General features: G+C 45.3%; 1 protein-coding gene across 1 annotated transcript in view; it reads left to right on the top strand.

Annotated features, from left to right (window-relative positions):
- Positions 1-8,121, top strand: part of LOC8052914 (chymotrypsinogen B-like) — a 40,994-nt gene extending 32,873 nt beyond the window's left edge. The window contains exon 6 of the mRNA XM_040499558.2: positions 7,858-8,121. Within this exon, the coding sequence (XP_040355492.2) occupies positions 7,858-8,121 (264 nt within the window). The remainder of the gene's footprint in view (positions 1-7,857) is intronic.
- The last annotated feature ends 7,455 nt before the right edge of the window (positions 8,122-15,576 follow it).

Below are 15,576 nucleotides of genomic sequence, written 5' to 3'. Positions count from 1 at the left end.
ATATAGCGAATTCCACGATTGCGTGTTTACGACGTTGTCTGATTGGTGCCATCAGCTCGTAGCGCCGGTTGCGTCTGGACATAATTATGGTGAAACGAAATATAGTTTCCAGCGATTAGCAAGCAAAACATTAGCAAGCCTATGTAAATACTCGGCACAGCCACAGCAAGAGTTGTGACTCCGTATCGTGCCCTAATGTATTCTTATGTACTTTGCCCTTATTTGCCTTTCACCTTGCATAGAGGGACCATCGACAATACCTGCTCGGAGACACGCACTTATCTAAAACTCTAAAGCAATGTGGATAAATGATGTCACGTGAATGCTAACGCAGTTAGGGTACATCATGATGTAATGCGGGACAATAATGCCACATGACACCTTGACGCAAGGTGAAATCGTGACGTCATGAGACATCGTTTCGTGACATGGCTTTGTGACGTCATTTACCACTTGACGATATGAACGGCGGACGCCCTAGAACACTCTATGCCCTGCATCTTTTCGGGTGAGGGTCAGAGCTCATAAATGTGATCACTGTAAAAGGCAGAGGGGAGCGATCTCTATACAACATCCGGTCAACTATTCCATCTAAAACAATTTTGTGATTGATCGAACTTTTTTTCGTAGAAGTAAAGTTAACTTTTGGAGAGCAAGCACATGCATTGTTTTCATTCATCCCTCTGAAAATACAATTTTAAGACTTGACCTCTCAAAGTAAGTAAAAATGCATATTTGCTTCCCCTCTACTATAGACAAGGCTCCAGTCACGAGGCGATTTTTGGTGCCACGGCCGGTACTTCGAGTCTGGCGTGTGGGCGGAAGTCGCAATGCGGGTACGGCATTTTTGTGTTATTTTGGAAGAAACCAGAATAAAAGCTGCCTTCATGACAAAAGGTCGTGTCTTGGGCTTTACCTTAAGAGCCGGAAAATATGTCAAGGTCTGTTTTTACGTCATTTCTTCCTCTTCGTTTTGTATGAGAACGTGGATAGGAGCCGTGGAAAAGAAAAAAAACAAAACAGACTCAGTAGGGCCACAATTGCTTGTGCGGGATGCACTTTTGTTTGACTTGTGGTCGTAAGATTTATTTATTTTGTTCAAAATTTAACGCGGCACAACTCTCAAGTTGTCCCGACCACACCCGCGGACCACGTTCAGTGCACCTTTATGTGCAAACAGACGTGCTATCGTTCAAACTGTCATCTGCTCTTCTGCTGAGGGCTTGGTTTCGACATGAAGTAATTCGACCACCTACACTTTCTTCTTACATAATGTTTTCCTCCATTGCTTTGAACACACAAGATTGCACCGTCACCATTCGGACCACGACAAGCCTAGATGACATCCGCCCTTCCGCGTCATTCGGCTTCCTGCAACCGCCTACATCTGATGGCAATAAACTGCCGCTGATTGGTGTGAACTTCGACGCCAGGGGACCAAGAGCGGGTATGGCCATGAACTGCGCTCTACAGAAAGAGACGTCACTCACTGTCTGGAGGGGCTCAGAGCCGACATGAGCCCTTCTTAATATACCAAAAATCAGAGTCGAGAGTGATGTCACCCTCTGGCTCTTTATCATCCCTCAAAAGACATGCGACGCTCGATGTATGTACCACTGAGAATGATCGGCCAGTCTAGGGATCGGACGAAGTTTTCTTTTAGGTGCCGACGACGTCTCAGACTTCGAAAAGGAAATCATTGAACGGTCAAAACAAGTGGGTTTGGTGTCTGTGAACCGTAGCTTTGGTTGCGACTCTGCCGGGGAAGCCTTTCACGCAGAACCGGCACCACGTGGCCTCTCATGTCGCTCACAAATGCCCACTGCACGTTCTTGTCAACCTTACACCGTTTCAAAGAATTTGACATCGCTGAAAGGGCCCTAAAAATTTTATACACGAAAGTGAGGTGTCGTCTGCTTACAGCGATAGGCTGCACGCATAGACAAGAGTGGTTGATCACGGGACGCGGGAAAACACGACACCCCAGGTCGGGATGGTTTGGAGGAGCGAGAGAAACTCGAGTAGCAGGACAACTCAAACTCTGACGCCACTGCACTGATGTAAATCGCGTGAAAACTTCAAAATCGGCTTATGGAATTTTTTTTTAGAGCGCAGCTTTTAGGCGCGTGTTTCCGTGTTTCGCGTCGTCGGCGTCAGCGTCGGCTTAACCGCGCTAAATTTAGAGAAAATTTACGTCACGTGACCTCAACACCAATTCAATTTCCCAATAAATTTAGTGGGTAAATTCAGTTCCTCAGCTATATTTAGCGGACAAATTCAGTTCCTCCGCTAGAGTTAGCGGACAAATCGATGTCGCATGACCTCAACACCTTTTAAATTCCCCGCTAAATTTTGCGAAAAACTTTGCAGGGAATTCAATTGGTGTCGAATCTGTTCATAGGTGACATGACACCAAGTCATGTGGCGTCATTTTCGCCGCTAAATTCAGCTCGAAAACTTAATTGGAGGAGGAGGGGAGAAAGAGAGTGTACAGAGGAGCAGGGGCATACCCTCCTCTCCGCTACCTCCCCTTCTCCTCCTCAAGAGCTGCGCTTTATTTTTGCGTTACAGAGACTTGCAAACGTCTTTCATTTTAGAGCGCAGTCTTAGGAGCCCGTTTCCGGCTTGAGCGCCGCCGCCCTCGACGGAACCGCGCGGTGCAATATGGGAAATGGCCCATAATGCACCGCGCGAGTCCCCCCCCGGAGTCACGTGACCCCCCAAGGTCACCTGACCCCCTTCCCCCGAGGTCACGTGACCCCCCGAGGTCACGTGACCCCCCGAGGTCACGTGACCCCCTCCCCCGAGGTCATGTGACCCCCGAAGAAATGATCAGTGACGTCCCTGATGACGTTACCGGCATCCCCATACTCATCAGTGACGTCATACCAATGACGTCACTGATGACGTCATTGGTATCCCCATCGTCATCGGCATCGTGACGTAACCCCCAGGTCACGTGACCCCCCAAGGTCACGTGATCTCCCCCAGTACGCTTCCCTCCTCCTCCTCAAGAGCTGCGCTCTAATTCGGCGTTACAGGGAGTTGTAAACGGTTTTCACTTTTTTAGAGCGCAGCTCTTAGGGGCCCGTTCCCGGCTTGAGCGGCGTCGCCGTCGCCGTCGCCGTCGGCGTCGCCGTTGGCGTCACCGTCGGCGTCGGCGTAACCAAGGTCACCCCAAGGTCACATGACCCCGAAGGTCACGCGACCCCCAAGGTCATCCCAAAATCACGTGACCCACAAGGTCACCCCAATGTCACGTGACCCATCCCCAGAGGTCACGTGACCCCTCCCCAGGGTCACATGACCCCCCGAGGTCACGTGACCCCCCTGAGGTCACGTGACCCTCGCAAGTCACGTGACACCCCCGAGGTCACGTGACCCCCCCCCCCCCCCCCCCGAGGTCACGTGACCCCCGAAAATCACGTGACACCCCTCGAGGTCACGTGATCCCCCGAGGTCACGTGGCCCACCCTGAGGTCACGTGACCACCCCCAGGATCACGAACCCCCCCGCCGAGGTCACCTGACCTCCCAGATGACGTCACCGGCATCCGCATCGTCATCGTCATCATCACTGATGACGTCATCAGTGACGTCAATGATGACCTCACCGGCATCCGCATCGTCATCGTCATCATCACTGATGATGACGTCAACGGCATCCACATCGTCATTGTCATAATCACGGATGACGTCATCAGTGACGTCACTGATGACGTCACCGACATCCGCATCGTCATCGTCATCATCGCTGATGACGTCATCGGAGTCCGCATCGTCAACGTCACTGATGACGTCATCAGTGACGTCACTAATGACATCATCGGCATCGTCACGTGACCCCCCCAGGTCACTTCACCCCCCCCCCCCCCCAGTACCCTTCCCTCCTCCTCCTCAAGAGCTGCGCTCTAATTCGGCGTTACAGGGAGTTGTAAACGGCTTTCACTTTTTCTTCACAAATACGGATTTTCTAAGTGTCAAATTTTTAGGGTAATGTCCAGGCGTCGTTTTCAATCGTTTCGGATGATAAAATAAGTATGATTTTGACCTGTTAGTGCCCTTTTAAAGGACACGTCGGGCCCCTTAGGCCCGCTCCAGACGGGACAATTTCTCCCAGCAACTTGACGTCACAACATCAGCAACACGCGCCACCCGCGTTCACACGCAGCAATCAACAGCTGCAATTTGCCATCATTATTAATTTTTATTTTTCTTCCACTATTTAGACACACAGTTACGCGCTAGGAACGTGCTTTTATACATTTAAATGATGCTAAAAATACTAACACACATTTCTGAAACCATTTATTTAAACCAAAATGATCAATATTTTACCAGACCCAAGCCTTTTGTTGTCATCAACACCGGCACGGGGTGTCACGTGAAAATATCGAGCCCCTGATTGGCTGCTGCCGCTTCAAACGTCTCCGAATTACTTCGAGTAGCTCGCTTGTTTTCAGCCGAACCCGATATCAGGAATTCATGTCGGTCTAGTGAAAGCTAGGGAACAACTCGCCAGCAACCCCAAAATTGCTGAGAAAGTTACCCCGTCTGAAGCGGGCCTTAGAAAACTTCGACAAACATCTCAATCCTTCCACACATGTTTAAGGGTACGTCAGGGCATTTCAGAAATCCTTGTGCGCCCCACGAAAGGTGTTTCAGTGTTGATATAATCAAATATCCTTCTTTAAGCCGACGATAACGTCGTATATCGGTCTGTTCGGGATTCCAATGAAAGTGATGTTTCGCAACGTGTTAAGGACTACATTTCTGGGTGGTGTAAAAGGTAGCAGATAAAGCTAACAATGATGAATGCCATCATGGGGAGTTTACACAAGAACTAAAACACTTATTTTTTCGTACAGCCTAAATGGCACTGCACTGAGTGTTACTTCAAAGGCAAAGTATATTGTATATTTGACAGAAATCGTACTCGGCAGTCCCATATCAATAAAATAACCGTTAAATTCACTGATATATCGCATTTTGTAAAACGCAACTTTCGTAACTGCCCTTCGAAAGTTAAGGGCGCATTATTCGAGTCAAATGTAACTCGCAATCTTGAATACGGTTATGTACAGTGGGATCGCCAAGCACGATAGCTTTGTGATGTCCTCGAAAGAGTTCAAAACAGGGCAGCGAGATTCACAACCGGAATTTACGATTACGCTGTAAGCTCGAGTATCCCGGAAAGCTACCTTCGATCGAAGCTGCTAAGATGCCGTAGGCCCACGTTATGTCTAAAACGTTCATAATATATGGTATAATAGCAAAACGGGCATAGACAGGAGATTATTTCTTCAGCCTTTTCACTTTATCTCACGCACGTTAAATCATCAAAATACTGTTCGCGAATATTTAGCATTTTTTTTCAAATATTCATCTTTTTTTACTCATATCTCTCATTAGTGGAAGTGTTTATCTGAGTCGCATCTCATGATGTAATCAAACAAAGTGTTTTTTTCCCAGAATTATTGACGAGTTCTTTCATCTCGTCGCCTGATTGCGTCAACTGTGTTTGAGTCTGTATAATGATCCCTTTTTTGTTTTGTTTATGTTGTTCCTAGCACTTGCAAACGTTTCATTATTAACCTAAAAAATAATTAATAAATTCGTCGGCCTTTTAAAAAAAACTCGTCGGAGCATTCAACCGAAAACGGCACGTAGACCAGCCCTTCACGCGGTAATTATAATATAAAGTAAATACAGGCCTCTAAAAACTTTTAAATTTGAAGGATATTCAGGCTAAGTAGGCTCGATGTAAACAGTGAATACAGGGGTGCATTTATCGTTGTTAACGGTGGACATCACCGACTTGTTATGCCTGATTCGCATAGTCCCATTCTGCTTGCGCCTTTCAGTACCTACGTCGAGCATCGTAGCTAGCGAGCTGCGATGCCCGACGAGCGAGCGGAATCTCATCATGTGAACCAGTTATAAGCGTCCATTCTGCGACGCCTACGTGGAATGTATTGCCGCATGTGACATTATTCGCACGGAGATTTGCGGTGTAACAAGCCTCGTTAATTTTGCGAAGGCCACTAAAGTACTGAGCCGATATAGAAAGACGTTAAACCAACGATTCAAGCTAGTGGTGCAAAACTATCGATAGTATTATAGATAGGATCGATAGTCGCCAGAAATCTGACTATCGATAGCAAAAGAACACTATTGATAGTGCTATCGATAGTCCACTATCAAAAAACTATCGATAGTACTATCGATAGTTCTGCGACACTTTCGATAGTTTTAGAAAAACTATCGATTGTATTGATAGTTTTGCATCACTAATTAAAGCAGCAAAAAAAGAACGGGGACTCACACCGATGCCACAACACCGCAATCCAGCGATTTGTTTATGGGGCGTCGGCGCACGGAGGCGCTTCTTGCCCACACCCCATCGCGCATCCGCGCCGGCGGTGGCCTATAACTCCCCCTCCCTCTTCCTCTCCTAGTACTACGCTGGGATTGACAGTCCTCAGGGCATAATCCCCCACACTTTACTTCTTCGGCTCGTTATGCCCCAGCATCGATTCGACGCCAACCCTAACCCAAATGCTTGACAAGGGTTTCATGGTAACCGCGCACAAGTGCCCATAGGGGGCTCATTGGGAATGAATGAGTTCCAATCAACTGTCGCTAGCCGTGGGTGGCCCCTGTGTGCTCCCTTGAGTACGTCAACGAGCTTTGCGATGAAACTATTTAAATAAACTGTTCTTGAATTTACACCACAATAAAACCTCTAGTTCAGTGGCATTCCGTGTGAAGTTACTTGCTTTGCAGTTTTGACAACATATTTGAATAAAGTCCTCAACATATTCCCTTTCATGTATACAGTTATTGCCACAATAACGACCCTTCTCGCCATCAGTAAGCAGAGACGCGGGTAGCTATTGGCTAAGAGCACGCGCCAAGGAAAGGGTCAGCGTCACCTGTACGTTGTTGTATTACACAAATGATAAAATGACATAGAGGTCAAAACATACGCCACAAGCTGTGTCGTCAGTATTGCATTTTATGTCATTCTCTAGTGTGTGTGTGTTTTTTTTTACAAACTTAGATATTAATCCTTTTCAACTATTGGCATGTTATTACAGCTTGTATTTCGCTCCCACTTTTTTAGAACTGAGTTAAAGAACGGGTTTCTTCAAGTCTATGTAGAAGTGCGCCCTGCTTGCCATCCGAATGGCAATCGGGTTTACGCTGAACTTGATGCTACTCTCCTCTGGACAAATATAATGATCAGGCTTGCTTCCGAGGGTCAGTAGAACAGTTCTCGTCTGGACATTCTAAAAACAAAATTATTTAGAAAAAAAATTACCTCAGCATATCTATGCTGGGGAAATTTTGATGAATAGGTAACACCTATTCATTAAAATTCTTAGATAGAATAATTATTTGCAGCATAATGACTGCTAATATAGTCAAGGTTTAATTGCAGTTCTTCATTCCCGAATATCAGGGATGTTAGAAATATTCGTACTTTATGAGAATAGCGGCATAATTTACTTGTGCTGCAAATTTACGCATTGAAATATACTGTTTTTTGAGACCCTCAATGGTCGACACAAAAACTCCTAAAACAGATGCATTCATTGTCGAAGCAAGAACTGGAGGTGTACTCGTTTGTTTGTTGTGCGCATGTTTGTTTCTTGTAGAAGAAAGTCAGCGTAATTATTGCTAATGCGCTGCAACGTGAAAAAAAACTGCAAACCGGTGCAACATTTTCTGCACTGCTGCTAGCAAATCACTTAAAGAAATACATGTTATGTTTCTTGGACAAACATTTCGAATCTCCATACATATATACAAAAAAACTCTTTGAGGCCAATAATCTATTATTTCCTTTTCTCAGGGAGACAGCGGAGGACCCTTGATGTACGAACATGACGGCCGGTGGACTCTCGCTGGTGTGCTTTCTATCGGGCCAGACAACTGCTATCACCCGGAGATACCTTCGCTCTTTGTAAAGGTCTCGTACTTCGTGGACTCGCTTATTTACAAATTTCTGCAACCTGGAAATCACAGTGACAGAAATGCCATATGTGCTACGGACGATGCTCGTAAAGATTGTGTAACTAAGGCTTCTCAGTCCTTCAACACCTCTGTACAATTATAAGACATCTTGAAGAAATATATATGCAGTTACCAGAAAACGAAATAATTTCTAGCCTGTATGCAGTTTTTTTTTTTTTATTGCCCCAGTTTATGATCTTACTTGCTTCGTGCAAATATGTGTTATAGCGATTGATAAAAGCTGTTAATGAAACTACACTGAGCACGCTGCCGAGCTGGTGGAAGTGGCCTGTCTTGTTACTTTTTCTACCACAGTCAAAAACTTTTTTATATTTCTGGAAAAGACCCTGGTTAGATTCATGATGAAACTGTGTTTCCTCCCGCTATACCCATGTTCGAAAGTCAATAAAGTAACTTTTGCTTTTTTTTTCCGTAGTTTTGTGAAAGCTTTCCTGGTCACAAAATTTACATTTATTTTCCTAGCAGGGTTATTCCGAAAGAACACTCTCAGGAATTATTTTTCAGAAATTTATTAAAGGTGAACTCCGCTCAATTCTGAAAATTTAAGTAGAATGAGTGATTTGACATTAGCAAGCACTAATAAAAAAGTATACGTCATTTGCTTCGCGAAAAATTAGATATATATATATTGTTAAATCTACTTTAATCATGAGCAGAAATCGAAACCGAAACTTCGGCTCCGTCTGGCAACATTGTCCTCGGACCGCCAAAAACATGGCTATCACGGGGTACGAGATGTCACGTGATCCAGTAGGCAACGACGGGCGGGATCGGAGCAGACCGGCGAGCCACCGGTGGGGCGGGCGTGTGCCAAGCGCAAGTGTCGTCTGCGCCGCACTTTTCACCACGTTTTGGTGTCCACGGCATCGGACGACGTCTGCACAACCGCGGAATCAGTCTGCGCACGTAGTGGGAACGAAACTCCGACAGACAATAATCACGAACGGTGAGACGACGACGGCAACTGTGACGCAGGAGAAAGTGGTAACGGCAGGAGGGCAGGACGGTTCCCAAATGGCGCGCTACGCAGCCGTATTATGCCAATCACGTGGACACCACTGGGCGCCGAGAGCAAACGTAACTGACGTCACCCGTTAAGCCTGGTTCACAGACTTCCGCCACTCCGACCAGAATGCGACTGCAACAGCTCCCGAAGTTTATAATCTTTAGAATTACTATTGCAACGGGACGGACGGTTGTAAGCGGCTGAAAGGGATACTACAACGAAATTTCGGCACTTCTTTCTTGGTCTATATGTGTTCAAATGAGCAGTATCACATCGGATACAAAAATGTCTTGTCAGAAAAGACACAAAAATGAATTGTAAAACAAATCAAACGACTAGCAAAGGGCACCTGGTGGTTGTCGCTAATGCATCGTTTGTAGTTCCCGTCTAGGAACCTTGACAGGTAGTGACGATAACTGCCTTGTTTCTGGCCACCGCGAGGGAACAAGGGAAGTAGGAACTCCTCTCTCCCCGAGAATCTATTTTATGCGTCCCGAAAGTCACTATTGTCCCTCCACAAGATTACAAAAGATTAACCCGTCACTCAAAATTCGTACAAAAGCAGCCGCTTCGGTGGCTGGAACGACTCCGACATCCTCTCGACGTCAGCCTCGCCGCACCTTTGCTCGTCCCGAGACGAACTACGTCACGATTGCGTCGGATGTTGCGTGCTCTTCTCTGGCTGCTCTTCGATCGCTTGCCAAAGTGGTTCGTCTATAACTATAAATACAGCCATCAGGCTCAAAATAGAAACGTGCGATTGTCATTTACGGATATTGTGGGTCATATTCAACCTATTTTTGAACACGATGGCTATATTTCAAATTTCGTTGAAGTATCCGTTTGAAACGCCGTCATCATAGCAACCCGTACAAGGATTAAAGGGACACTGTCAGGGTATTTATGCTCGCCAAGGCTTTTATTTGTACGTGACATATAGTAAGAGCCCAAGTACACAGAAGATAATTCGCGGTTTGAAATTATTTTTTTTTTTCGCCCGAAAACCACCGGTGGAGAACTTGCCGGCTCGAGTCACGCTCAGTCTCTTCTCTGTGGTCACGAGCCGTTCTCTATGGTTTAGACACAACCACCAAATTTAATCAAGGTCGTTGGTCATCGAAGACACACACAGAATATTAGAAATAGAAAAGAAATATGATACTAATTTTTTTTTGTGGCTTTTAAAAATCTGCAAAACACTGATTGGAGAAAAAAAGCTGCACAGCCGCGTGACTTCCGCCAAGTCTCTTCTCTATATTTCTTCTTCCTCTCCAGTCTAGTTGCGGTTTCGGTTCAATCAAGCAGTTACGTGTTTTTACTTCATTGAAAATATATCTGACGCTGCAGGGCGTTTTCAGATAAAATCGAACAACCATGCCCGGTTACAATTTTAGTTTTGATGAAAAAAGATATTTTGCTGGCTTCATGTCAAGAAAAATAAAACCAATCCTTTGTTTTGAAAAAAAGAAATTGTCTATGCTAACAAAATGTGCGAGCACCGTCGCAGTCACGTGCGCGTTTTGTGTATCGCGTGATGTTGGCAATTTGCGCTGTTCTGTTCTGGCTACGGCTCTAATGTTTACTAACAAAGGAGGTATAGGAAGAATTTACAAAAAGTATGAATCACCAACTATTAGGCTCGTTATTTTGAGAAACAAAATTGCAAATACGGCGCATTGCGCAATAACGCTTCGCAAACATATCAGCCCACAACCTTGGCGGTAGTATGATGTAGGAGGTAGTGCGCGGCAGAACCTGAACCTGCGCCGCCTGTGAGCGCCAATAGATCCGCCGCCGTGGAGGGCCACACAACGCTAAAAAAAATATTGCAAAAAAAAAACAAAGAATTGCGATGGAAGGAGATTGTTTGTAACTTAATTTTATGACAGCAGTATGGAGAATCGTGGAATTCAAATTGAGTACGCTCATGCGACCTACGTCAGTGATGGTGCAGCAATAAAATCATCTGGTGGGCTAGTTGGGTAAACATCACTGAAGAATAGCGCAAGGACGACGGAGGGAAGAACGAGAAGACTCCTTCCTGTGACGCTCTCGTTCTGCCCTCGGCTTCTTGCTTTCAGAAGTTCGGACATAGCGACAATATTTCGCTATGACTGTTTGGCCTTTGCGGGCACAATTTGGCAGGGGACTCACCGTGGCAGTTCCCAACAAACGCTCTCTTGTCAGCGTCAGCGATGACGGCTGCGTCTTCGGCTTTCTATGCGGTGGGTATGCCGTGTGCTTCCGCTGTCCGCACAGTTCCTTTACCTCGGAAACATAATGTTACGTCGAGCACTCATCCATAATGAAGAGACAATTTGGAAAAGTCGTAAGCTTTCGCTTGGCATGGCTGCAACATTTCGGCTTTAAATATCTTTCAGCAATATTTTGGCACGGACGTGATTAATCGTGGAGCCCTGCGGGCGGCGTTCATCACTACGTTAAAAAGTTTTGCATTTGCAAATTATTTGAAATTCTATGAGGAGAATTTTGAAAATGCGGAGACCACACGAGAAAGGGGCATGTCTAGCATCGTAGTTTTTTTTTAATAATATTCATTTTGCTGGAAATAATACCTTTATGAACGCACTCGGAGTGCGATCAGCGGTTTCACACCATAAACTAATATAAAGAATCATTGCTGTTTAATTTGCTATCAGCATTAAGATCAGGTTTTTAGATACACGGATGTAATTTATACATATATATGACTCGTGTAAAGGAAGAAATTTAAATGGGATGCTTTTGCATACTAAACTTGCAGCGGTGGAATAGGAACCCACTTGACTACCGCTCAAATGGCGGCCGGCTCCGCTTCACTTTATTAAAGATATTTGCGTAGTACATTCAACGGCAGTCATACTCCTTAAATCGCTATAATATACCTCAAAAAAGTAAACATACAACACGGTAAGCCACACAGAGCTTGTGGCTGTCTCTTTTGTGTTCTCTTGCTCCGTGTTTTTAATAAAATAAGATCATTAACTTTCCTCTGTTTCTACCCTTCCTTTGTTGAGCGATATCAGGTGATTCACTAGAGGGGATACATCTCATTTCGAGGAAGTACAATAGAATTGACGCGTACTATCGCGGACAATATGAGCTGAAACAGCGCTCCGGCCTGTGCACGGTACTATCTGCGCCGCCTGTCGCCTTGCCCCGCACACATGGCGCACCCGGAGTACGAGATAAATTCACACTTGCGCTCGCTGCGCCACTGCGCTCTTCCGGCCGTCTGCAAGCGAGACGGCGTGTGCAACAGCGGGCATGTGTGTGGTAGGGCGATGGGGGAACAAAATATTTCACTTGTCGTCCCTCTTCTGCAATTGATTTACTTTACTCTATCGCGCCAAATCTCGTAGAAGAAACCGCTGACTGGTGAAGAAACAATATTGAAGTGTCTGAAATTTCAGCTGCGATTATCGTTTGTGAGAGTCAGATCAAAAGACCTTGCAGGTTGTTTTTGTTTGATTATAGGGGCATGCACAAAGTAGGACATCGTAAAGTATAGGCCAATATCTCTATGCCGGATTTAGTCCGACTCTAAGGTATTTACTTTTTTTGTCCTTTTTCATCGATCACAGATGTTTAAAAAAAGGTTTTAATTATAACCTTAATTGGTATTAAAAGGGTTAAAAGTATTATTTCTTTATTACTGGGCCCAGGTGTTTGTTTCAAGCAAAACAAGTTGCTGACAAGACACCAGTTTTTTGTTGACGAACCTAGTCCTAATAAGGTGGGACAAACAGTCATATATTTGTCAAGAGGAGGAGATTGAAATTTAATGGAAAGAACATTTCCAGAGGACATTGTCAGACACAAAAGATTAGTAGTCGGCGTGGAAGTTCAACTGCACTATACAAGAAGATCGGGATGAAGGAGGCACCCCTCAAGAAAGTATGCGTTGTTAACGGCGTCGAACAGTGTGTCGCAACCGTAGCATCAAGCTTTGTTCCAATCGGCTGAAGTCCGCTTCAGGGGGTTCTGAGGCGCAGTAAACCTTACAAAATAATTTACTACCGCGTCATTCTCCCCTGCCCCGTGACCACGGCTCCCATCCTGTCTGGTAAGAAATCATAGAGCGCGGCAACGAAATCTGGCTCAGCCCCGGAGCCGCTGCCATTCACCTTTCATTGCTTTCCACAATTTGTAGGCAGTGGCGCGGTAGAGGGGACGCCGTGACATAGCTACCTTGATGCGCCTCCAAATTTTTTTCGATAATATTCAGATCGGCTCCTTTTAGGGGCCAAGGCAGCTTTGTCAGGCAGCGCTCCTCGAGGAGAGACGAGCGTGACAGCGCATTTTCCATTTCGGCGCTTTTTTTAAATCCACTGAAATGTATATTAGCTGAATACGTGAACATTGGGCTAGCAGAAGCCGGAAGAGAGCAGTGGCGCAGTGAGCGCAAGTGAGAATTTATCTCGGCCTCAGGGTGCGCCGTGTTTATGGAGCGATGCGACAGGCGTCGCAGGTAGTACCGTGCACAGGCCGGAGCGCTGTTTCAGCTCATATTGTCCGCGATTGTACATGTTTCGTTTTGTTCAGAGGGCTGGATGCATCGCAGCTTTGGGGCGTCTTCTTTGAATCGGAGAGATGGCGAGCGGTACCCGTCGTCGTGGACGGTGCGGCTGAAAGTACTTGACTAAATGTTGTCTGGTGTCCAGTGTATACTCCACGATTCCACGGGTCGACGTGTGGCAGCTTGTCTTACGAGCGTAAATTCGAACAAATATTTCAGTGGAATTTAAATTCAACAAAGCGTCTTTGTACACGCTATTTGTACAAATAAAATGGTCAAAGCTCTTTGAACCTTATCAAACAACTAAATCTGTGGATAGATAAAGCTCAAAAAAAGCAATATATCCAGTAAATGCCGACCAGCTATGAAGTTTCGGTACAATATTATGTTGGGAGATGCATCTATAATTTTTACACTCAACCAGCACAAAAAAAAAACAAAAAAACTGGACAATTCTAGGAAATTGTTTTATATGCTTTATTTTTTTAACAACGGTTCTCTGGCATCGAAAAAAAACAATTTATTGTTCAACATAAAATAAAATACACGTTGAAGAAGTCGCTCTCGTAAAAGTGATCAGAGTACACGTTATTTATTCAGAGGCTCCAGTCCACGCTTTTTGAAATCGGCAGAAATTCCTGCAGACCTGCGGCGAGCTACCCATTCACAGCAGCTGGAGTGATACACCCCATCATTTACTCTAAATTCATCAAGTAAGAAATGAAAACGGGATTGTGTAAGCTGTATGCTTACATTTATTTTCCTACACTCTAAGAAAGGCCTGCGCGTCTACTTACCTGCAAAACACTCAAAGACCTAATCTCTGCGGTCAACGAAATCAGCTCAGCGAATGATGAGGCAGAACACCCGTTCAGACCTCAAAATTAAGTCTGCGCTGTGGCATCACGTAATGCAAAGCGTCATGCTTGCATTGCGTAACGCCACAGCGCAGACCTAATTTTTAGGTCTAAACGGATGTTCTGCCTCATCATTCGCTGAGCTGATTTCGTTGGCCGCAGAGATTAGCTCCTTGAGTGTTTTGCGGGTAAGTAGACGCGCAGGCCTTTCTTAGAGTATAAGGTGAAACTAAAGGAGGGCGGGTATTTTCTCTTCGAACCGGGCTTCTTGCAGTCGGTCACGTAGCGCACAATCTTCTCCGTGACCAGATTTTCTCACCATCCATTTCCGCTCTTCTATAATCGTTCCCGCGCCCATAGTCTCAATAACTGATACTGCTGGTTTTAAAATTGCCATTACAAATTTCTTTTGTTGTTCCCTAGCCGTTGTTTCTTTTTTTTTTTTTTTTTGCCTTGTTTGTTCTTATACTCATATTTTGTTCTGCGTTAAACCTCTCTCCTTTCTGTAAGAATTTCGGGCCCCGAGAGAAAAGAAATTAAAGAAAATTAAGTGAATTGTGGCGAGAACCGCACAAAGCACCCGGAGTAAAGATAATGCCGTCAATGAGCATGACTTCGAAGCAACGGCGTGTGCCGGTCCTCGCCGTGAGATGGGAGAAGCCGATTCCGAACAGCGCTTTGGCGTAGACTGCGCCTGCGTTGACGGACGCAGATGACCAAACCGCAAGGAGCGATTATGACGCCGTAAGCGCGTTGCCTAATGCAAGTGAGCAGAGTGGAATGAATTCTCTCAAGTAAAGTATTCGGTGATATACGGGAATATTTCTGAAATTAAAGTGTGGGTATCTTAAAAAGCTCTCACCGATAAAGTACTTGAATAATCGCATAACCCGTAGAAGCTGGTAGCGCAGAAAGGATACATATTCAGGTTTACCTTTGCTGGCGGAACACTTGAGTGGCTACAATAGCGAGACTTGACAGCTAGTACTGACTGAAACTAAGGTATCTGCTAGTCAAGAGTCAAGTATATCGAAATTATGCTTATTAATTAAGGTGTTTTCTTTTGTTAGAACTTTCCAGAGTTGCGTCGGCGTTGTTTTTTTAGGTTTCTATGTTGGTGTCGGCGTTTTTGAGGGAGCATTTCTGGGGGCAGAG

The sequence above is a fragment of the Ixodes scapularis genome, unplaced genomic scaffold (genome assembly GCF_016920785.2).
Source record: "Ixodes scapularis isolate PalLabHiFi unplaced genomic scaffold, ASM1692078v2 PGA_scaffold1__304_contigs__length_218370807, whole genome shotgun sequence".
NCBI lineage: Eukaryota > Metazoa > Arthropoda > Arachnida > Ixodida > Ixodidae > Ixodes > Ixodes scapularis.
This window is presented reverse-complemented; position numbering and strand designations above follow the sequence as displayed.